At 40.1% G+C, this 25,443-nt stretch overlaps 1 protein-coding gene across 1 annotated transcript in view; it reads right to left on the bottom strand.

Moving 5' to 3' along the window:
* Positions 1 to 5,973: 5,973 nt before the first annotated feature.
* The window catches only part of PRIM2 (DNA primase subunit 2), a 313,191-nt gene continuing 293,721 nt past the window's right edge, over positions 5,974 to 25,443 (bottom strand). The window contains exons 13-14 of the mRNA XM_059937545.1: positions 13,037 to 13,105; positions 5,974 to 6,599 (exon numbers count right to left, since the gene is read on the bottom strand). Coding sequence (XP_059793528.1) covers positions 6,378 to 6,599; positions 13,037 to 13,105 — 291 coding nt within the window. The 3' untranslated portion in view covers positions 5,974 to 6,377. The remainder of the gene's footprint in view (positions 6,600 to 13,036; positions 13,106 to 25,443) is intronic.

The following is a 25,443-nucleotide window of genomic DNA, read 5'->3' as shown; positions in this document are numbered from 1 at the left end:
ATGCATAGACTGGCACACTTTATATTATCCCATAGGTCTCTTATATTGCTTTCTTTCTTTTCAATTTGGTTTTTGTCTGCTGTCCTGACTGGGTGATTTCCATTATTCTATCTTCCAGATCACTTATTCATTCTTCTGAACTATATCATTCTGCTATTCATTGCCTTTAGTTCAGCTTTTGTCTCAGTGAATAAGTTTTCTAATTTTTCTTGGTTCCTTTTTATAGATTCTAGTTCCTTTTTACAGTTTCTTTTCCTTTTTACAGTAATCTGCCTTTCTATCAATAGCCTTTCTTAATTCCTTCAGTATTTTCATTATCTCCCTTAAACTCAGTGTCTATTAGACTGAAGAGGTCTGTTTCACTTTTTGTTCTTTCAGAGGAATTCTCTTGATTTTTTTTTAAATTGGGAGTGGTTCCTCTGCTTCTTCATTTCACTTATATTTCTCTTACTCTATGAGTTTAGGAGAAACAGTTATCTACTGTGGTCTCGGAGGGTTATTTTTATGTAGGAGCATCCCGGTGTAGCTTGTATGAGTTTAATATTTTTGGTGTGAGGGCTGTTTTTAGTATGGATGCCTGCCACCTCCTTCCTCAGCATGTGCTGGCCATTATCCCCTTGATAGAGGGTGTGACTGGTGTTGTAGTGACCAGAGCCTGCACTGGATATTGAGCAGAGCCTCTTCTTTGCTCTGTGGTTGTCACAGCTCTGTCGGGGGGCAGGGTCTGTTCCCTCGTTGTTGGAGTAGAAGCTCCAAATCTGTTTCTGAGCTGAGGCATGAGGTAGGCAGGACTGGAGTGCTCCTGCTGGGAGAGGACCCACTGAGAATTCCTTCCCCGGAGTTGTCTACTGGGGAGCGTGCTCTGTGGTGCCACCTGTCACCTGTTGTGCGGGCTCACAAAGTACACTGTTGTTGGCTCTGCTCTTGGCCTCACCTCAACCATGGGAATGTCAGCAATTGGACCTGATGTCCCTCAGGCATTGTTTTCACAAGGCCACCAACACAGACCTGCTGAAGTCAGGTCCCAGGACTGTAGTAGTCGTGCACCTGACTCGCCATGGGAGCTCTGGAAGCAGCCCAGCCGCGGCCCAGTCCCTGCGTGCACACACCCACAAAGCCCACAGCTGTTAAGGCCAGACCCGTCCCAGCTGCAGGGGCACTCATTGTCTGCTTGGATGTCCCACAGGTGCTGAATTTACAAAGCCGGTGGTGCAGGTGTAAATCTGCAGCTTGCGCAGCCATGGGACGAGATTTCCTAAGTTGCACAGCCCCTGGGGCTTCACTATGATTTCAGCCCTGCCTGTGTGTGGGCAACCTGCTGGCACCTGCTCCCAGAGCCTGCTGAGGTGGCGGCCGGCACAGGATTCCACCAAGGCAGAAGCTAGGGCGTGGATGCCTGCCCAGGCAGCAGCCGGGGTGTGGGCACCTGCCGAGGTGGCGGCTGGGTTGTGCACTCCCGGAGCCCGTGGAGGTAGGGGCTGGCATGTGGAGAAAGAGGCTGTTATGGCATGTCCCGCCCCTCCCTTCACGTGCCACTTGACAACGGCACTTTGCTTCTATAGAGGGCCCGGGCTTCTTCCACATACACCGTCGGTTACAGTCATACCACACCCAGCTCCTTCAGGCTGTCTCTGCACAGCCTACCCCAGTCCTCTCCCTGGGATTTTCCTCTTAACCCCGACTCCAGCGCCCAGCCCCTGCCCATACCAGTGGATGCGCATCTCAGGCTGGGGCGCACAGGGAGGTGGCCTGGACCGTCTGTGCAGGTCTCCCTCTGTTCCGCCTGCCCAACAAACCGATTGTTGCACTTTCCTCTAAGCCCCTGAAGCTCCCTTTCTGTCCTGGCTGATCTCCCTGCCAGTGACGGGGTTTTCCCAGACGCGAGAACCTTTCCTTTTTTTCAGCTCCCTCTTAGGGACGCAGGTCCCATCCTGCTTCCTCTCCCCCACCCCACCTTTCATCCTACCTGGTTACGTGGAGATTTTTCTTGTCCTTTCAGGTGTTTGAGGTCTTCTGCTGGTGTTCAGTAGGTGTTCTGTGAGAATTGTTCATTTGTAGACATATTTTTGATGTATTTGTGGGAGGAGGTGAGTTCCACGTCCTTCTACCCTGCCATCTTGATTGGAACCCCCACAGATTCTAAATTAAATGCATTATTTGCTGAATTTACTTTCTCTCCATGCTTTCAGTGTAAAAATTCAAACACACTACTATACATAAAATAGGTAAACAACAGGGACCTACTACTGTACTCAACATCTTGTAATAACTTATGATGGAAAAGAATCTGAAAAACAATGTATGTATAACTGAATCACTGCGTTGTACACTTGAAACTAACCCAACACTGTAAATTAACTATACTTCAATTAAAAGATTCAAGAAACCAAAACCCCTCAAAGAGGCTCATAGTTCCATTATGGTGAAGGAATACCTAGAAACATAGGGCTGAATTGAAAAATCCATCATGCATTTATTAGCAGTGCTGTTTCACTATCTTGTCATCAATGTTCAAAAACAGTCTTGCACCTGAAGGCTCAGGGAAAATACAGAAGCTCTATGTACAGACATATTCTTTAGCTTTTGATAAGGTTCTACAGTGATAATTCTTGGAGAAAATAAAATGTCATGAAGAATGGACAAAAAAAGCTTATGGGACAGAAAGCAAATCCAATAACAGGAAATCGTATCACTTTTGGCTGGAAGGTGAGATGAAGTGGGAAGATAATTTCCTACAGGTGACAAGATTTCCATAGCATCACAGAGCTAATTGCCTACAATGCCAATTACAGTGAAAAGCCTTAGACCAGGACAATAGCTACCTGTCAAAAAGAAGCTCCAGTCTGAAAAGGAGGCCAGATGTTCTGGGTAAATAAGTGATTACCTGCATGTAAGTTAGATACCCTTGTGAGAAACACTACCTCTGGGCAGACAGTGTCTTTGGGAAGCCCACTCCCAGGTAACACTGTGCACCTTCCAGGGCACCTGACAACCAAACCCGCACACCTGTTCAAAACGCACCATTCGCACACGGTGCTCCTGTCTGTGCGTTGAAAGGGCTGCCCGCTCCTCTGCAGCAGGGCCCTCCCTGACTGTCCAGTTTCCTCAGGGAGCAGTGCCCTGCCTTCCTGGTTCTGGCCCCTCTGGCTCCCTGCCAGCCTTCTCTCTCCTCCCTTTGCCAACATTAGAAAAGAAGCTAACAAATGGATCTAATTACCAGAGTGGTCTGAGGCTTCTCGACTTTCTTTCCCTTCCAGCTGTAAAGATGTCCTCAGACCGAGCTTCACGTTCAGCACGGCTGTCAACTCTGTTTAATGCGCACTTAAATTTAACGTCAAGCTGATGCCTGTGGAAGACCTTGATTAAATTTGCAAACAGTAGTCTCTAGCCAAACAGGAATTTGAGAGTTGTCTCATTTCGCCTTTCAAGCTTAAATCCCAGAAGTTTTCTTTTCTTCTTTGCAAAGAATTACAGGAGTTTGCTTGCAAAGACCCTGAGTATCAGTAAGGTAGCAAAGTGTAAGAAGCAAATTCTCCCCATGCTTTTACAAAGAAATCCCTCAGCTTAAAATTCTGTATGAATTAAAGATCCTTCCCATGGCTTTATTCTGCTCCCTCTCATTCAAAATCTGTAACTATTCACTTTCACGACTATAATATTATAAGTATTCCTAAAAAGTTTACTTAAAATCTTCCTAGTGTTCTTTCATGCACATTGCAATTAAGAGTTTTATACTGTCTTGGCAGAGTGAAAAACAAAATGAAAGAAATGGGATAGAATCTCCACAAACAATGTCAGTGCTTCTACCAGCTGCAAATTTCCAACCTGGTTTCTGGCTTCGACTGTCTCTTCTTTTGTCTCTGACAATCGTACAGCCTCTCCTCCTTGAAGAGGTAATAAAAGACCAGAAGTTAAAAGATCCGGAAGGCCCATATTCTTTTTCATTGGCTACTGTTTTGAAAAGAGGCTGCTGGCTTTTGATTTTTCTTTTGAGTTCTTCCTATATCATCTGATTCAAACAGGTCTTTCAAAGAAAACAATCAAAATTGTCTAGACCTGTGAAGCATGAAAAATAAATTGCTTTTTCCAAGGCCACAAACCATCAGAAAGGCATTAATGTCTATCTTCTTACATAAACCTCTAACCCCTATCCTCTAATTTACACACTTCACAAAATATTTATATATTCTTCTGTATAATACATGACAGGAGATCAAGCCTTATTACAAAGAAATGGAACTGGTAATACAACTAATATTTAAACTAGTGTTATTTTGGAGTTTGACTAGACACAAAACATTCAAGTTCTTGAGGCTGATAGGATAAAATAGTCAACTCAGACATATCTGCTTGCCGTCGAGGGCTCTGAGCTGTTAGCTGATGGGCGCACAGGCTTCAAGAAAGGAGAACGTGCGGCAGGAGAAAAAGAGCGCCTTGCAAATTGTGCCAGATATGAAATACCCTTTCCTAAGATTTCTCACAGAGCTACAGTAGCAAGACTGCTGCTTGTTTTTCCCTTCTGATACAACAGAGACCTACCTTTCTATGCTTGGCTTTCCATCACAACTTAATTCTGTGGTTAAAACAGCCACATGAAGCACTCATTCTTAACATTAAAAAAAAAAAGGGTGTGGTTTTGCAGTTCATGGATGAAGTGGTCGGCAGTCATTGGATTCCTGCTGAGAATTATACATGATACAAGGAATAGCAGATGGTTTCAGAAGGGAGAGATTAATAGAGGTAATTTGTAGTGGAATAACACTATTTTCTGAACGAGGTAATAATTCACAAAAGACAAGCAAAGGTTCAGATAATATCTCATTTAATTATATGTTACTAAATATTCCAAGAAATCTTTGCTCAGCAGCCTAAGATAAAAACCTGATGAGCTGACATTTTTAGGTTCTGATGCTCTGATCCTGTTTAAATCCTTTTCTCATTGCTGCAGTTTCCCACAGGACTTAGAATGTGGTACTTCTAACAGTCCAGTTCTCTGAATACAATACAGTGTCTCATGTGATTCAAGAGGATAAAGGGCAAAAAGAGTGGATATATGTATACGTATAACTGAATCACTTTGCTGTACACCTGAAACTAACAAACACTGTAAATCAACTACACTCCAATAAGAATTTAAAAAAAAAAAAAAAAAAGAGGATAAAGGGCAAGTACCCTTTTCCCCAGGAAAAGAGGACTGTATAGAATGGTATTTTTACATAATCCAAGGGAGCAGGTGAGGACAGGTTACATTTCAACCTGGGTCTCCCCTCTACGAGTCCAAATCCTCTGGGTGAGTGAGCAGAGCCCACGGGGAGGAAATGTGTCAGATCAGGGGCCTCTCCAGGCACACAGTGCATTAGCCACTCGCCAAGGGCAGACAGAGAGCAGGACGCTGATCCAGTGCCCCTGGGACCAGCCACAACATCCACCAACTCCACTGCTGGCACGAAAACAGGCATTATTACAAATATGGGAATATTCACCACTGAAGTTGATGAATTTACCAAACCTACTTGGCAGTTCACAGCAGCCACAGAAGCAATGAGGTATGGAAACTAGGGGTGGAATGAAGAAACACTGCAGACTCTCCTTAGAACCTTCTCACCTTAGTGACGGGCTGTTCTCCCCGAGTGAATGGAGACGACAGCGGATAAGGAGGACCATCACTTTATATAATAAAATCCTTCTATTTGTTAACAGTATGACTGTACACATTCCGTTTCTCTTAATTCCTGAGTCACAACTCACTTCAGTAAAGTTTGCCACCACTCAAAGGGGTAAAAGTTCTCCTTGCTGATGTGGAATAACCTCAAATGACCAACTCAAGAGAAAAAGGAAAAAGAAAAACAGTTTAAAATCTTCACTGGTGATTTGGCAATACGTTGCATATTCCAAAATACCACTTTAAAAGCTGAGGTAATGTCTCCTCTGTTACGGCATAATATGACTCACAATTACACGCAGACACGCTCATTATACATTTTGATATTTATTAACAAAAATGGTCTAGAAAAGGCCTGGGTCAACATTACAGTGGTATAAGTGTTAAAATAAAAGCTGTTCTTAGTCGTACTGTTTCTAGGGAACTGTAACCAGTCCAGAAAGCTGTTTTATCTCCTAAAACGGGACTTAAATCACACCATTCAAGCGTTAGATTTCAAAAGAAATTCTTCCTCTTCTCTTTTGTCAAAGCAAAATATACCGGAGGTCTTTGTTTTTACCTGCAAGGCGGCCTTCCCGTGAAGCGCGTGCACGTGCGGATGGATGAAAGGGGGTCGGGTGGAGGGAGAAGGCAGACAAAAAAGAAAAAGATAAAATTGTAAAGTAGGAAATAAAAACTAGTGAGGAAGACAGGCTACCAACTGCCCAGGAATCGTTCACTGAAGCAACTCCTCCAGTCCCTCCAGATCCATTTCCAGAGAGGAGTTGAGCGAGGCCAGAGCAGATGACACATCCTTGCTTCTCTGGACACTCAGTTTGGGTTGGGGCGTTTCTGGCTGGACAGATTCCTTCTTGACGTCTTTACCTCCACTGAGGATCCGCTGGCTCTCAAAAAAGAACTGGTTTGGATGACTCAAAGAAAAGCCACAATCATCTACCTGTACAGGCAAGCAAATGTGTATCACATTAATACGTAACAAAAGTACAAAAAAAGGGACGTCAAGAACCGCCCAGACCTCATTCAAAACCTACTCAATACACAAAACACAGATTCTCGTTCAAAACACTCAAACCACTGCTTACATGATTTCACTCACAGGGAGTTTCAGCCACCGCCTGACAGTGACGAATCTTGCGCTCTACGTCCAGCCCAGACCCTTGCACGTGGCTCTGCTTCCCCACCCAACTCCTACCTGCCACCTCAGACCGCTCAAAGGCATATCCTAGCATTGCCTGGCATCTTGTTGGCCAATAAATATTTGTTAAAAAAAAAGAAAAAGAAAAACAAGAAAAAGGGAGGGAGGATCTTTCCAGATGAGTTGGGTTTGGAAAGATGAGAGAGTGAAAAGCTGGGATAATGAGGTCCAGGGTAATGTAAGCAGCAGGACCCCAGGGGCAGGGTGAAGAGGAATGTCTGGGAAAGCAGGTAGTGCAGGTGGGCTGCTGTGAAAGGCACAGAAAGGGGTAACAGGAAATAAGGTTGGAAAGACAGGCTGGGGCCAGACCACAGAGAGCCTTGACAACCAGGGTAAGTAGCCTAGACCTAATTTTGTAGGCATCACAGAGTCACCAAAATTCCTTAAGAAGGGAAGTGATGCGATTAAAGATATGTGTAATCTTATGGTAGATTAAAATGGATTAGCAGGGAGTTAAAAGTTACCGTCACAGTTCAGGATGAACCTTCTTAACAGGTGGACCCATAAACAGAAACAAGGTCTTTTCCAGTAAGACTTACTTCAGAACCTCAGGATTCTCTGATTCTCTTTAGTCACTTGTTGATACATGTTGGACCAATACTTTTATAATAATTCAGTGTATAGCAGATTGATAGTGTACACACTGATTTAAGAGTTACTACCCAGATCACTAAGAACAATTTTTTACCTGCTACTTTGCTGCTTAATTTCAAAATGTTTGCTGAATGTTTTATCTAGGATTTTTTATTAACAATGGAGTCATTTGTGAACTTCTTTATTATATTGTTTTTCACCCAACTCATTAAAAAACTGGTAGATTCAATATAAAGTTTGCATTTTACAAAGTGTTCCATGAAAACTAAGTTTATTGCCTAGCACGTTTCAATCAGAAGACTTTATGTTTTTTATAAATAGAGAATATTGGAGATTGGAAAGATGTAGGGAATACTTCAAACTGAATCTCCTCCATGTACAGACTAGGAAACTGAGACCCAAAGAGATTACATGGTTTAGGCAAAGTCATAGAGCACTAGTAACTGGATCTGTCTGAATCAGAATTCAGGCCTTTAGATCACTTAGTTACTCTGAAATCTGTTTTAAGAGGTTTTATGGAAAGTCAAACAAACTTACAATCATATCATTATAAATATTATTTCTAGAGATAAACTTGTCTATGAAGATTATAAAAAACACAGTGGTGTCATTTCATGCAAAAAGAAGCTAGCACCTTTTGTGATAATTAATTACATATCAGGTATTTTCTACACCTTGCTTCAAGCTGTCAAAAGTGTCAATATATCTATCACAGAAGATGACTCTGTGGATTAAAGTGAATGATTAGATTTCAATGGGGACAAAATGAAATATGGTAATCTTTATACTAAGCCTCAGTTTCCTCCCCCATGAAATGGAGGTAATAATAGCAGCTATGTCATAGGGTTGCTATGAGGAAAACCAAAGAAATATGAGTATAAAAAGAAAGAGTAGTTGGTTCTATGAAATCTAAATTAAATGCTTGGAAAGACTCAAGAAAGGCAAGTTACTTAAAAAAAAAAAAATCAAAACCGAATTTCCCAAAAGATAGGGAGAAAGATCAGATTGCTTTGTTTTATAATTACGTTCCTTTTCCACTTTAAAGAAACCCAAACTGGAAATTGGTGATGGTGTATTATGCATATGGTTTTTGAAAAAAAATGAAATCTAATTCCAATCCCAAACCTACACTCAAACAAAAGACCCTGCCCTTATATCAAAGGATTAGTAAACAAATGGCATTCAGATGTTTTACCTTTAAAATGTAATGTTTAAAAAATACATATTTTTTATGACTGCCCATTTTAATTAATACTTTTATTAACCAACTAAAACAACGCCAAGGGTCTTGAAATGAGGGCCTGTAACCATGGTTCTGTATGATGTCATGTTTCTCAATTTCTCTCTTAGGTCTGCAATCACCCTTTCTTAACTCATTTTGTTAAGTAAGCTCATTTTACCAAACATCTATTAAGATGCCTGGTAGCATGATGAACTTATGAAGAGTTTCCTTCTGTTTACTGGATTGTATTTCTTCTAGGATGGGTTCTTTCTTTTGAGTGTTTTCCTTCTTTCACTTTTATTTTTGCCTGAAGGAAGTTATCTTTCATTTTGCTCAAGGAAATAAAATTAGGGATTTTTAGGGAGGAAGGGGAGAAGCATAAACCAAATAGAACGAAAATAGATTTTACTTTAAAATTAATTAGTAAAAAGAATAGAGAAAAGAGATTTACCCACATCTAAATCCCACATTTCACTTATTATTGCTTCAAAGTCAGCAGCTCTTTCCTTTACTCATTTAAAAAAAAAAAAAAAAGGAATATTCAGTTTGCTTCATTCTAGATTTGGAAATACTAAGTGAGAATTTTCGCAATTTTGTCTGCTGGGAATCTTGTTTCTTTCCTTGCCTTTTTTCTTGTTTGGTTGCTATGGGTGATGTTTTTTCTTTGTGGTTGATGATTTTTTTATGTTTTGTACATTTTGTTAAATACTGGGAGAGGGAAATTCTGTGATGCATCTTCATTCTGTCCTGTTATCTTGGAAGTCCCAAAGTACCATAAAGAGCTAAAATAAGACTGGTAGAAGAAAGGAGTGGGATGGAGCCCTTTATAGGTTACATTATAAATTTTGGATTTCACCTGAAGAGCAATGGGGAAGGCTTTTAAAGATTTTTTTAAAAGCAGGTTACTGAAATGATCAGGTTTTTCTGTTTTAAAGATCACCCTAGCAGCTGTGTGGAGGAGAAAGAACTGGGTGGGTGCATGTGTGCAGCTGCTGGGAAAGGAGTCAGGAAGGCACTGCAGTGAGTGATCCGCATGAGAGATGGTGCGGCTCCCGGCCCAGGGTTTTAACTGATCTCCACAATGATCCTGAGTGATGATTACAAAGCTTAAATGTACTTGGTATATACTGTTTAAGATTGCACGAAAATGTGTGATAGATTTTAACAAAATTTTTGTAGAGACTTCTATGGTGAAAAGGGAATTATGCTCAGCTATTTGGAAAATAAGTATTCAGAATGACTCAGCGCTTAAAGAGATCTATTTCTAAAGAAACTATTTTCAATTAAAATCCAGAGTTTAATCTACACAAGGCCTAGTGTTTTCATTTACAAATGGAGTATGCCAAAAGAAAAAAAAAATTCACTTCAATATAAAACATTGCTCCCTAAAAATACTGAGGAAAACAGATTTCAAGCAGGCCAGCTTTTGATATCTACTAAGTGAATCTCTCTCAAACATGAGCTTGGAATGAGCATGTTCTGCACACAATGACCTTCACACAAACATAGGTCTCATATTTCTGCCACAGAAAATGTGGATTTTGAAGGACTGGAAGCAATACTGCTTTACCTGTGGGACGTTTGGGTTTTAATCAAGAGGTTTTGCAATGACAGCTTATAATGAGGCAGCTGGTCTCACCAAAAAAGCCATATGGAACCACTGCAGCACTGCTGTAAATGTTATCAGTTAACTGGTTCATTTTCAAAACTTTCATTAAAGTGAGTTTAATCACAGAGGCCTCAAGAAAATAAACATAGGAGGTTTTTTTGGGGGGGGTGGGGAGCAGGCAGAATGGCAGCAACATGAAATAAAAATAGATTCTATTTTTAAATTAAATTAGAAAAAATAATAAGCAAAGAGAGATATTCACAACAAAAAATCTATAGTGAGACATCTAGTGGATACAAACAGCCTTTTTATTCCCTTGATTTATATGTGGCTTAAAGTAGACTACTTCCATATGTGGGAGGATTTAGACATATGTCTTTTTAATATCTTCATTAATCTAAGGCAAGTTTTAAAAATTGGCTATAGTAGTAATACTCTTGCAGGAATAATCAATAGGAGAGATGCTACAAAAGCAGATTTGAGAAATAAAAAAGCACTTCTTTTTAGTGATGTCACAAACTCAGTGTTTAAATCTAATTTTCATATCTTCTCTAAAAAAAAAAGGAAAGAGGTTGAATAATAGACCTCAATTTGTTAAAGTTCTGAGGCTTCTTAATTAAAAGGGTCCACAAATAATTAAGAACATATATTAAATTAAAACTCTCAAGCTGAGCAAGCAAATTAAAGAATACAGTCTACAAGGGAAAGAGTTTGCAAAGATGATGCTGAAAATACCAAACAGATGTGACTTATCTGTTGAGATTCCTATTCTGACAAAACTGATGAGAATTTGTTGTTGTTGTTTACTACTTTATTGATGTTTAGTCCTTTCAACTGTGTGAAAATAAAATTTTTATGTTTTTAGATAAAAACACTATTTTCAACAGTTAGGTGTAATAGTAAGAGGACTGGACCCACGGCCCAGAGCAGACCAGGGTTCTGGCTCCAGACCTCCCACTAACCAGCTGTGGTCCCTAGGGCGTCACACAGAATCACTAGGCCTGTTTATTTTTTACCATAAACTATGAAGGCTGCATCATGAATCTAGACAGGAAAATACTAATGGCCTCCACAGCTGTTATTACAAATACAGTCCCAGGTTTTACAAAACAGCAGTCAGGGTTAGATCATGAGCTCTAGATGAGGTCCTTGACAGCCTGGTTCAAATTCAAGCTCCACTCCTTAGGACCTTAGGCTCTCAGCCTCTCTAAGTGTTGTCATGATGGGGATGCAAATCGTGCCCAGCTATGGTCTGCAGTGTGGACCAAAGGAGCCAGTGTGTCCAGAGCACTAACTGCTGGGCCTGGCACACGTGAAGGGTTCTGTAGGTGTTGGCTGATATTACCATTATTATTTTCATTATTATCAGTGATGTTATATTTTTCCTATGAAATATGTAAGAAATTCTGCAATTATATGACCACGAAAGAAAAGTTATTTCATGAAAACTAGAAAACATAAAAGCGATTATAAAACTTAGCATATTGTGGGGACTTCCCTGGCAGTCCAGTGGTTAAGACTCCACCCTTCCAATGCAGGGGGCACGGCTTCGATCCCTGGTCAGGGAACTAAGACCCCACATGCTGTGCAGTGAGGCCAAAAAAAAAAAAAAAACTTAGCACATCGTGGTAGCTGATGATGAATTCAATACATGCAGCATCTTTTTTGGGAAGGTCACAAATCCCTTTGAAACCTGATAAATGCTCGACTCCAAAAACGCACATATGTACTTAGAGAAAAAAATGTTTCAAGAGGTGCATGGACCTCTGGTGCATTCTTGGCTGTCTTTCCTAGGTTAGGAAGCCATGAACGGGACCAGTACTTGCAAACTGGGGGTCTGTGAGCTAAGTCGACCTGCAGATGTGCTGGTGGCCTGCACACGGCCTTAAAACTTGTCAATGTGAACGTCTCTAACAGCATGACTTCTTCAGTGGTGTTCATCTCAGGCAGTTTCACTTTTTTGGCTTTTCTGCCTGACCCCTGAAGCCCTTTGAGTTTGTGACCTATGCTTTACACCTCTCAGGACCTACTAGCAGGCCTTTTGTATAGGAGGCTGGCAAGAAAACAACCAAACACGTTTCCCTGACTCTCTTGCAGCTAGGGGTCCACTGTGTAACCTAGGTCGCCGTGCAGATAAACACAAGACTTGGGAACTAGATTAGGGTAACGTGAGTTGGCAACCACAAGTAAAAGCATCCAGTTTTCTACAAGAAAGATGGCAAAAGCCTTTGGTTCTTCTGGACAGCTGAAGCCAGTGTTCCAGACCTACTCTGAGAAGTGGTTACCTAAGGCCTGTGGGTCCAGTCCGGCCCAGAATTTGCTCTTGTAAATAAAGTTCTACTGGGACAGAAGCATGTCCGCGCCTTCACACACTGTCTGGGCTGCTTTTGCACGAGAGCAGCTGTGACAGGGAACACGTGGACCACAAAGCTTCAAACTTTCACGACCTGGCCCTTCACAGAAAGTTTGCCAACCCTTGGTCTTATTCCTAGAAGTGGAGTGGTGGGTGGCAGCCATAGTAAGATTTTCTCAGGATGTAGCTTCTCTTAGTTACAATATTCCTGGTTCTGTAGCATCCAAGCTTAATTCCCTGGCCCTTCTATAAATTCTACAAGCAACCTCATACCGTGTAATAATTCCCTTTCCACTGAAAATAGCTGGAGTGGTTTCTACTGCTGCAGCAAAAAATCCTGAATGAAACACAGAGTAACAAAAGACAAAGGATCAGGTTATAAAGTTTAAAAATTTACTTACATTATGTGTCATCTCGAAGAACTTCTGACAGGCTACCTGGTAGTGTGTCCCTTTTACTAAATCCAAAATCTAAAATGAAGGGAAAAAAGAGAAAGAAAAATTAGAAATTAAGTTTCTAAACCACTGTAGCTCCTGGTTGCCAGCCTTTTCATAATCTTCATTCCAGACAGGAAATGCATTAAATCATGTAGCACGCTGTACCCCTGCAGCCTGGACACCGTGATAATTTTGACATCATACAGTAGCTGTTTAGGTTGGCATTAAACCACTGATGACAAGAGATAGTAAGTGATTTTGCTGACCTACCAAATGTGAATTTCAGTAACTTTACCTTGACAACAAGATGAAAACAGATCCTAGTATTATGACTTCGACAGTTATTGTCAGAATATCATATTGCAACATCTCTTCCAAAACTGTAGATATAAATCTAGTAATCTAAATGGTTGGTGCATGAAGCAATCAAGTATACTATTTAGATTTTTATTTTCCACATTACCAGTTTGTACAGATACAGCATAAAATACAGCTGTGTGCCCATCAGAAAAATTTAATGTAAACCCTTCGGATGAGTATCTGTGGAAAAGGAATGCTTTTGCCTTCAATCAGATTTGTCCTTTTTTGAAATGAAGTTATTTCTAGTAAAGCTCAGCAGAATGTGAGAGTAAATAGTCTATTCTGACCACCTATTAGGAACATCACCCTATCTTTTGTAAATACAATTTGCTTTCCAATTCTACTTCATGTAATCTCTTCAGAACGGCACAAACTCCCGTCCTTATCAGCAGACTGCAATGCCAGTTGAAATTTGTAAAGTTTTATCACCTTTATCACCTCCCCTGACAAATAAATAGAATATATATTTGGCCTATTCATAAAACACAGTAAAATGCTGAAATTAAGAGACAGCCTCAAATGAAGGAAAAAATAATTCTGGAGAAATCTTAATTTCTATCCCTTTTCAAAAGGCTGACCTTCCTATGACAAAAAGAAATGTACATGAAGTCTCAAATTCTTGCTATCCTCATTACTGAATATAGCTTACAACTTTTAACAGATACACACAAAAAATTACAGGGCAGAATGGGCATCACATTATACTGACAAGAGTATGCTTAAAAGAACTGTTTTTCTCTGACTGTCTTATAGATTACATTTCTAAATTTCAGGTCACCTTTTATTAAATCCTACGTGAAAGACCTGTGTAAATGCCAACCAATCACAGCACCCAGGATTCTGCCTGTCTGCCTATTTGAACTGTCTACTTTTCTTGAATTATTAGAGCAAAAGTGAAAAATAAATCAGTTTTAAATGAATGACTATAAACTTTTAAAATGAACAAAGTCACCAAGTTTTTAAAGTAATTCTAACATTCTGAGCTCATATTCGCCTATGTTTTTACACATAGATAATTCAAACTGTGCTGAGATAAACTTGCAATTGAGTACTGGCAAACATCAGTGATACCAAGGTATGAATATCTATGAATTACAATTTTGGAGAAGCAAGGACTTCAAACATAAACTTAAGTTTAAATGATGCCATAAATTACCTGAAGAGAAAATGAATTCACAGAAATAGACAAAAATCCCAACTGTATGGTGCGTAATAAACTCCCTTTATTTAAAAACAAAACAATGAATCTAACATCTTATTCTGTGTATATACATTTCTTGTTTATATATATACATATATAGGTACATTTAGATATCTTCCTTGCAAAATAAATATGTAACATTATATATAACAATCCAGTATATATGTTTGGGAAACATGCTATAAAGAAATACTTATAAGAAACATACTAATAAAAATACCTAGTTGGGTGACATACACATATACAAAAGTTATTATGGGAAATTGACAGAGAAGCCACAGAATGTGAGAAAAGCTGATGTATCTTGAAATTTTAGGTTCCATCAAAAAATTAAATTTAGATTAATTACACAACAATCCCCTCTCCACCCCATCCCCTACTCCACTCCAGAGACTAGGATCCTCCTTAAGGAAAATCATTCACTTCTCCTCTGACATTTTTCTTCATCTTTCTAGGAAGAATTTTTATTTGAAGTTTTCTTGCAAATTCATAAATAAATCATTTGCCTATCTATCCTTAAACAACTTCACCTATCATGTTGCAGCACATTTGAGTGGATGAAAGTTTCTGCACAGATGTAGAGTGTAATGGGGAAAAGAGACAACAGGGTGTTTTTCACTGGCTAGGAAAGCTGTTCAGAGGAAGATAAATTGACTCCCAAGGAGAAGAGAGAGGGAAGAAGAAAGATAGCAACTAACAGGTCAGGGAGACAGTAAGTGAGCCAACAGGAGAAACTTGAGAGAAAGACTGCTCTGAGGTGACTGGGTATTACTGGTAGGGACTGTCTTCATTTCTCAGATGAAAAAATATACTCTCTTAAAATAGAGGAGTGTGTCTGTCTAGTGTGGGCCATTTAACTGCAGAAAGAATTAAAAACTGAAAAATCATATGCAACTGAATGATCTTGTTTTCCTTAAGAGAGTTTTTCCTTAAAAAACTTACATGTTTTAAATTAAGATAGAACTTCCCTGGTGGCGCAGTGGTTAAGAATCTGCCTGCCAATGCAGGGGACATGGGTTTGAGCCCTGTTCCGGGAAGATCCCACATGCCGTGGAGCAACTAAGCCCGTGTGCCACAAATACTGAGCCTGTACTCTAGAGCCCGCGAGCCACAACTACTGAGCCCATGTGCCACAACTACTGAAGCCCACGCGCCTATAGCCCGTGCTCCGCAACAAGAGAAGCCACCACAATGAGAAGCCCACGCACCGCAACGAAGAGCAGCCCCCGCTCACCGCAACTAGAGAAAGCCGGCATGCAGCAGTGAAGACCCAATGCAGCCAAAAATAAATAAAATTTTAAAAATAAATAAATAAAATAAAGATAGAAAATGTGAAATATTACTAAAAAGAAATCCAACAACAAATAAAAATATATACTTTAGTTTCCCATTATGATCTACATTAAAGAGATACAGGAAAAGACAAGGGTCTTGGACACCGAATGAGGTTTGGTTTTCCTGAGTGGAACGGGGAGCTGCTGCAGTGCTCTAAGCACGGGAGTGAAGTGGACGACTCAAATTTTCACCGGATGTTCTGCCTGCTGTGCTGGGGGCAGGGTGGAGAGTGAGCTCATTGCAAGAGTCCAGAGGACAGACGAGGGGGGCCTGGACCAGGTGCTGACAGTCGTAGTGGGGAGAAGGGGTGCAATTAGAGATAGAAGCATTTCCCACTTCGTGGCCATGGGCTGTTTTTGAAAAACAGCTGTTCTATGTGAAAACACTCCACAAGGGCCTGTCTCCCCATGTTCTGGAGTAAAGAACCCTCTCCCTACCCCAACTGACTTCCTAAATAAAATGCAGTAAGATGCCCACATATCAGTAGGAACTAGCATGTAAAATAAATGTAAAACACCACAAATATCGCTTACTAGTCGCTAGGCAACGTGATGAGTAAGAGTGTGAGGCCTCAAGCCCCCTAGAGTCAGCAGCCATCCCCTGCTGACTTCAGCCTTTGCACAAGTGAGTCTGCTGCTCTGCTGTCTGCACACAGCACAACTGCAGACCACCTCTGCACCTTCTCTTCTTAAATTTTCTGATACAAACATCCCTGGCAAACACTGTATTAAGATATCCCACAGGTACGTCTATTTTGAGGATGGTGCTGGTGCCATGTGCTGATGGTTGGGTGACTCCAGGGCAGGAAAGACAAAGCTAACAATCAACAGGAAGGGAAAGGAGAAGTGGGGTGTGAGCAAGACACTAAAATGTAGTTCGTCAAACAGGAGCAAAAACCGAAATGTGGCAAATGAAACACCAAAAGCCAAGAAGGACAGATGTCCGGAGGGCTGTGTAACGGAACTTGGAGTCAAAGCTTCAATTCTCGGACTGCAGTCAGGCACCAGGTAAACCGGACCACAGTCAGAGATCTCCACCAGCAAGAGAGCACTACAAGCTGCCACAGCATTATGCTACCTTGGCACCAGGTTGTCCATCTGCGCTCGGATTGACAAGGAAAGGAAGGAAAACTGCAAAGGAAGCAGGCCACCAAGCATCCTTCCCAGTGTGGCACTGAAATTTAGAACTGCTGGAGAATCCTGAAGCAGTTTCATCAGGACTTTTAATATCCAGTGAGGAGTTTTTAAACAAACAGGAGGATTAACCAAGATGGCGGAGTAGAAGGACATGCTCTCACTCCCTCTTGCGAGAGCACCAGAATCACAACTGGCTGCTGGACAATCATTGACAGGAAGACCCTGGACTTCACCAAGGAGGATACCCCACGTCCAAGGACAGAGGAGAAGCCACAGTGAGACGGTAGGAGGGGCGCAATCAGAGTAAAATCTAATCCCATAACTGCTGGGTGGGTGACTCACAGACTGGCGAACACTTATACCACAGAAGTCCACCCACTGGAGTGAAGGTTCTGAGCCCCACATCAGGCTTCCCAAGCTGGGTGTCTGGCAACGGCAGGAGGAATTTCTAGAGAATCAGACTTTGAAGCCTAGTGGGAATTGATTGCAGGACTTCGACAGGACTGGGGGAAATAGAGACCCCACTCTTGGAGGACACACACAAAGTAGTGTGAGCATCGGGACCCAGGGGAAGGAGCAGTGACCCTGGGGGAGACTGAACCAGACCTACCTGCTGGTGTTGGGGGGGTCTCCTGCAGAGGCGGGGGGTGGCTCAGTTTCACTGTGGGGACAAGGTCTCTGGCAGCGGAGGTTCTGGGAAGTGCTCCTTGGCGTGAGCCCTCCCAGAGTCTGCCATTAACCCCACCAAAGAGCCCAGGTAGGCTCCAGTGTTGGGTTGCCTCAGGCAAAACAACCAACAGGGAGGGAACCCAGCCCCACCCATCAACAGTCAAGTGGATTAAAGTTTTACTGAGCTCTGACCACCACAGCAACAGTCAGCTCTACCCACCACCAGAGCCTCCCATCAAGCCTCTTAGATAGCCTCAACCACCAGAGGGCAGACAGCAGAAGCAAGAAAAACTACAATCCTGCAGCCTGTGGACCAAAAACCACAGTTACAGAAAGATAGACAAGATGAAAAGGCAGAGGGCTATGTACCAGATGAAGGAACAAGAAAAAACCCCAGAAAAACAACTAAATGAAGTGGAGATAGGCAACCTTCCAGAAAAAGAATTCAGAATAATGATAGTGAAGATGATCCAGGACCTCGGAATAAGAATGGAGGCAAAGATTGAGAAGATGCAAGAAATGATTAACAAAGACCTAGAAGAATTAAAGAACAAAAAAACAGAGATGACCAATACAATAACTGAAATGAAAACTACACTAGAAGGAATCAATAGCAGAATAACTGAGGCAGAAGAACGGATAAGTGACCTGGAAGACAGAATGGTGGAATTCACTGCTGCGGAACAGACTAAAGAAAAAAGACTGAAAAGAAATGAAGACAGCCTAAGAGACCTCTGGGACAACATTAAACGCAACAACATTCGCATTATAGGGGTCCCAGAAGGTGAAGAGAGAGAGAAAGGACCAGAGAAAATATTTGAAGAGATTATAGTCGAAAACTTCCCTAACATGGGAAAGGAAATAGCCACCCAAGTCCAGGAAGCGCAGAGAGTCCCATACAGGATAAACCCAAGGAGAAACACACCGAGACACATAGTAATCAAAGTGGCAAAAATTAAAGACAAAGAAAAATTATTGAAAGCAGCAAGGGAAAAACGACAAATAACATACAAGGGAACTCCCATAAGGTTAACAGCTGATTTCTCAGCAGAAATTCTGCAAGCCAGAAGGGAGTGGCATGATATACTTAAAGTGATGAAAGGGGAGAACCTACAACCAAGATTACTCTACCGGGCAAGGATCTCATTTAGATTTTACGGAGAAATCAAAAGCTTTACAGACAAGCAAAAGCTAAGAGAATTCAGCACCACCAAACCAGCTCTACAACAAATGCTAAAGGAACTTCTCTAAGTGGGAAACACAAGAGAAGAAAAGGACCTACAAAAACAAACCCAAAACAATTAAGAAAATGGTCATAGGAGCATACATATCGATAATTACCTTAAATGTGAATGGATTAAATGCCCCAACCAAAAGACATAGACTGGCTGAATGGATACAAAAACAAGACCCATATATATGCTGTCTACAAGAGACCCACTTTAGACCTAGGGACACATACAGATTGAAAGTGAGGGGATGGAAAAAGATATTCCATGCAAATGGAAGTCAAAAGAAAGCTGGAGTAGCTATACTCATATCAGATAAAATAGACTTTAAAATAAAGAATGTTACAAGAGACAAGGAAGGACACTACATAATGATCAAGGGATCAATCCAAGAAGAAGATATAACAATTATAAGTATATATGCACATAGGAGCATAGGAGCACCTCAATACATAAGGCAACTGCTAACAGCTATAAAAGAGGAAATTGACAGTAACACAATCATAGTGGGGGACTTTAACACCTCACTTACACCAATGGACAGATCATCCAAAATGAAAATAAATAAGGAAACAGAAGCTTTAAATGACACAGTAGACCAGATAGATTTAATTGATATATATAGGACATTCCATCCAAAAACAGCAGATTACACATTCTTCTCAAGTGCGCACGGAACATTCTCCAGGATAGATCACATCTTGGGTCACAAATCAAGCCTCAGTAAATTTAAGAAAATTGAAATCATATCAAGCATCTTTTCTGACCACAACGCTGTGAGATTAGAAATGAATTACAGGGAAAAAAACGTAAAAAAGACAAACACATGGAGGCTAAACAATACGTCACTAAATAACCAAGAGATCACTGAAGAAATCAAAGAGGAAATCAAAAAATACCTAGAGACAAATGACAATGAAAACACGACGACCCAAAACCTATGGGATGCAGCAAAAGCAGTTCTAAGAGGGAAGTTTATAGCTATACAAGCCTACCTAAAGAAACAAGAAAAATCTCAAGTAAACAATCTAACCTTACACCTAAAGAAACTAGAGAAAGAAGAAGAAACAAAACCCAAAGTTAGCAGAAGGAAAGAAATCATAAAGTTCAGAGCAGAAATAAATGAAATAGAAACAAAGAAAACAATAGCAAAGATCAATAAAACTAAAAGTTGGTTCTTTGAGAAGATAAACAAAATTGATAAGCCATTAGCCAGACTCATCAAGAAAAAGAGGGAGAGGACTCAAATCAATAAAATCAGAAATGAAAAAGGAGAAGTTACAACAGACACCGCAGAAATACAAAGCATCCTAACAGACTACTACAAGCAAATCTATGCCAATAAAATGGACAACCTGGAAGAAATGGACAAATTTTTAGAAAGGTATAACCTTCCAAGACTGAACCAGGAAGAAACAGAAAATATGAACAGACCAATCACAAGTAATGAAATTGAAACTGTGATTAAAAATCTTCCAACAAACAAAAGTCCAGGACCAGATGGCTTCACAGGTGAATTCTATCAAACATTTAGAGAAGAGCTAACACCTATCCTTCTCAAACTCTTCCAAAAAATTGCAGAGGAAGGAACACTCCCAAACTCATTCTATGAGGCCACCATCACCCTGATACCAAAACCAGACAAAGACACTACAAAAAAAGAAAATTACAGACCAATATCACTGATGAATATAGATGCAAAAATCCTCAACAAAATACTAGCAAACAGAATCCAACAACACATTAAAAGGATCATACACCACGATCAAGTGGGATTTATCCCAGTGATGCAAGGATTCTTCAATATATGCAAATCAATCAATGTGATACACCATATTAACAAATTGAAGAATAAAAACCATATGATCATCTCAATAGATGCAGAAAAAGCTTTTGACAAAATTCAACACCCATTTATGATAAAAACTCTCCAGAAAGTGGGCGTAGAGGGAAACTACCTCAACATAATAAAGGCCATATATGACAAACCCACAGCAAACATCATTCTCAATGGTGAAAAACTGAAAGCATTTCCTCTAAGATCAGGAACAAGACAAGGATGTCCACTCTCACCACTATTATTCAACATAGTTCTGGAAGTCCTAGCCACGGCAATCAGAGAAGAAAAAGAAATAAAAGGAATACAAATTGGAAAAAAAGAAGTAAAACTGTCACTGTTTGTGGATGACATGATACTATACATAGAGAATCCTAAAACTGCCACCAGAAAACTGCTAGAGCTAATTAATGAATATGGTAAAGTTGCAGGATACAAAATTAATGCACAGAAATCTCTTGCATTCCTATACACTAATGATGAAAAATCTGAAAGAGAAATTATGGAAACACTCCCATTTACCACTGCAACAAAAAGAATAAAATACCTAGGAATAAACCTACCTAGGGAGACAAAAGACCTGTATGCAGAAAACTATAAGACACTGATGAAAGAAATTAAAGATGATACCAACAGATGGAGAGATATACCATGTTCTTGGATTGGAAGAATCAACATTGTGAAAATGAGTATGCTACCCAAAGCAATCTACAGATTCAATGCAATCCCTATCAAATTACCAATGGCATTTTTTACGGAGCTAGAACAAATCATCTTAAAATTTGTATGGAGACACAAAAGACCCCGAATAGCCAAAGCAGTCTTGAGGCAAAAAAATGGAGCTGGAGGAATCAGACTCCCTGACTTCAGACTCTACTACAAAGCTACAGTAATCAAGACAATATGGTACTGGCACAAAAACAGAAACATAGATCAATGGAACAAGATAGAAAGCCCAGAGATTAACCCACGCACCTATGGTCAACTAATCTATGACAAAGGAGGCAAAGATATACAATGGAGAAAAGACAGTCTCTTCAATAAGTGGTGCTGGGAAAACTGGACAGCTACATGTAAAAGAATGAAATTAGAATACTCCCTAACACCATACACAAAAGTAAACTCAAAATGGATTAGAGACCTAAATATAAGACTGGACACTATAAAACTCTTAGAGGAAAACATAGGAAGAACACTCTTTGACATAAATCACAGCAAGATCTTTTTTGATCCACCTCCTAGGGTAATGGAAATAAAAACAAAAATAAACAGATGGGACCTAATGAAACTTCAAAGCTTTTGCACAGCAAAGGAAACCATAAACAAGACGAAAAGACAACCCTCAGAATGGGAGAAAATATTTGCAAACGAATCAACGGACAAAGGATTAATCTCCAAAATATATAAACAGCTCATTCAGCTCAATATGAAAGAAACAAACACCCCAATCCAAAAATGGGCAGAAGACCGAAATAGACATTTCTCCAAGGAAGACATACAGACGGCCACGAAGCACATGAAAAGATGCTCAACATCACTAATTATTAGAGAAATGCAAATCAAAACTACAATGAGGTATCACCTCACTCCTGTTAGAATGGGCATCATCAGAAAATCTACAAACAACAAATGCTGGAGAGGGTGTGGAGAAAAGGGAACCCTCTTGCACTGTTGGTGGGAATGTAAATTGATACAGCCACTATGGAGAACAATATGGAGGTTCCTTAAAAAACTAAAAATAGAATTACCATATGACCCAGCAATCCCACTACTGGGCATATACCCAGAGAAAACCGTAACTCAAAAAGACACATGCACCCGAATGTTCATTGCAGCACTATTTACAATAGCCAGGTCATGGAAGCAACCTAAATGCCCATCAACAGACGAATGGATAAAGAAGTTGTGGTACATATATACAATGGAATATTACTCAGCCATAAAAAGGAACGAAATTGAGTCATTTGTTGAGAAGTGGATGGATCTAGAGACTGTCATACAGAGTGAAGTAAGTCAGAAAGAGAAAAACAAATATCGTATATTAATGCATGTATGTGGAACCTAGAAAAATGGTACAGATGAGCCGGTTTGCAGGGCAGAAGTTGAGACACAGATGTAGAGAATGGACATATGGACACCAAGGGGGGAAAACTGCGGTGGGGTGGGGATGGTGGTGTGCTGAATTGGGCGATTGGGATTGACATGTATACACTGATGTGTATGAAATTGATGCCTAATAAGAACCTGCAGTATAAAACAACAAACAAACAAAACAACTAATACTAAACTTTCATTGGGTTATTTGTATGGAAATATGTTAATATAAATGTTTCAGACATTACATGAAATTTCTAAAAATCTTATATGTTCTGGTATAATGTTATAAGTAATAATCCTAGTTATTACTTTAAAATGTATATCTCAGAAATAACTAATTTTCTTGTCAACTGCATTATTATGAACTTTCATCAAATGTTTAACAGTGGTCATTTTTAAGTCTTTTGTCATTTACAGACAGTTCTGGGGGTACTCTGATGCTTTTGCAAACATGTTCCTATAAAAGGCTTTCATCTTCAAGAAATTCATGGAAAAGACTCTGACAAGTACAGGTTTCTGGTAACTGACTGTACTGCTGAACTGAATGAATAAGCATTTTCAGAACTCTAATGAAAAACTGATGAACTCATAAAAGTGCTAACAAAAGATCAAGATGAAAAAAAAAATCAATTACATGGGACTGAGTGAACTGATGAGGATGAGTATAATTTTTGTGACTTCTGTCTGAATTAAAAAAAAAAAATCCCACAAGGACTCAGAGGCAAAGAATATACAAATCAATTTTCACTGCAAAGTAAAGGAGCTGTTACAGTGGAGGATTACTGGAATGAATGTCAATATTATGACATAGTATGAGTGTGTTTCATGTTTGGTAATTGCAATCATTGTTGCTTTTGTTGTGGTCAGCCATGTACAATGCTTGGTGTCAGTCTATTTATGTCTTGTAAAAATAAAATACAGTGTGTGTGTGTGAAAAAAAAAAAAGGAAAAAAAAAAAAAAGCTTCAATTCTCTGCGATATGTCTGAACAGCCCTGGAAGAACTCAGAGACACTGAGAAGGCTGACTGCCAACTTGGCCGGGCTGACCAGGGAGGGGTCTAGAGCAACGGCTGAAACGCATGACAGCTGTGATCACTAAGCCATCCTTCCTTCCTGAAATTCAGGGTCTTAGGAAGAGTTGGTCTCAGTCAGAATTTAAATTTTTTGTGTAGTCATAATTCAAGTGACCTTTTTTTAAAGTGCTAAGTTTTAACAGAAGAGTCCGTGTCCCTGGGCTGTGGACAGATACGCCTGACTCATAGCCAGACGACTGTGAGCTTGAAGAGATGTTAGGTTCAACCAGAAGTGGTATGCTTTTCTTTGAAGCTGAAATTTTTCTTTTATGTTTTCTCAAGAATGAAGAAATACTGGATGTGGTAATATTATATGATGTATCAATGTTGAACTTACCTACCTAACCATGTTTTTTAAAATATGCTTTGCTTGGGGGGCAGGGGTGCATAGCTAGCTAGTTCATAATGTGCGTGTTTACATATATTTTTTGTGTTAGTCATGTGTTGAATATGACATTAAAATTTTTTTAAGAAAAAATATTTTGTAGAAAAGCCAGAATGAGGAAATAGGCAGTAGTGCTTTTGGACAGCGTGTGTCTTGCCAGCAGAGGTCCTGAAGGGCCAGCTCCCCAAGGCTGGGGCTCAGAGGCAAGACTGGCCAAAGGGAGGGTTCGAAAGAGAACCGGAGAGACAAACACATATACACAGAGTGGAAAACTCTACAAGAAGAAGGAATGTACGGAGATAAGAGAAGATAAATAGGAAGGTGAAAGAAGCAGGTGGGAGGAAAGTGTAGAAAGCCCAAGAAATGTGGTCAGTGAGACAGAGCTACTCTCTGCATGGCCCGTAGATGTCACCACACAGCCCGCAGCCTGCAGCTGTGCCCACCCAGCAAGGACACAAACCCCCTCCAGCCCCCACGGTCCTTCTGGAAGAGCCACAGCACACCACGGTTTCCTCGTGAACTAGCATTAATATCAAACTAACAGTTCTTTAAGGAGGAAACCAAATCAAGTGCCAATTCTGATGCCTAGGCTAGAAGTTTCCTAATTAGGCTTTAGAAAAATATAATTAGACAATCTGAAGAATCTTATCAAATAAAGGCTTATTTGAAAACAAAAGATTATTATTTAAAGAAAAATTCCCATGAAGGTCTAAGAATATTGCTCAAATGGCAATTCGAGTTTGGTTTTTAATGCCAATATTTCAAGGCTAAAGTATAAAATGTGAAGCTTAACAACTGTTCTAATACATCAGTGGTCAAAAGGCTAAGAAAAATTAAGAGGAAGAGTGATATCAAACTACTATATTTTGGTAACTCATATTCTTTAACTTTTTTCTCTCTATATCTTAAACTACTTATCAGCTGACTAAAGTCCATCAAGAAGAATATTAGATAGTGTTTCTTTTGTTTTTTTTTAACAATGCAGTTTGTCATCTTTACAAGAAAACGTTCACCATATTTGTATTTCCTAAGTTTGGTAAAAGCATTAA

This window comes from Balaenoptera ricei, chromosome 11, assembly GCF_028023285.1.
Source record: "Balaenoptera ricei isolate mBalRic1 chromosome 11, mBalRic1.hap2, whole genome shotgun sequence".
Classification (NCBI taxonomy): domain Eukaryota; kingdom Metazoa; phylum Chordata; class Mammalia; order Artiodactyla; family Balaenopteridae; genus Balaenoptera; species Balaenoptera ricei.
Note: the sequence above shows the minus strand (reverse complement) of the source record. Positions and strands in the feature narration are given on the sequence as shown.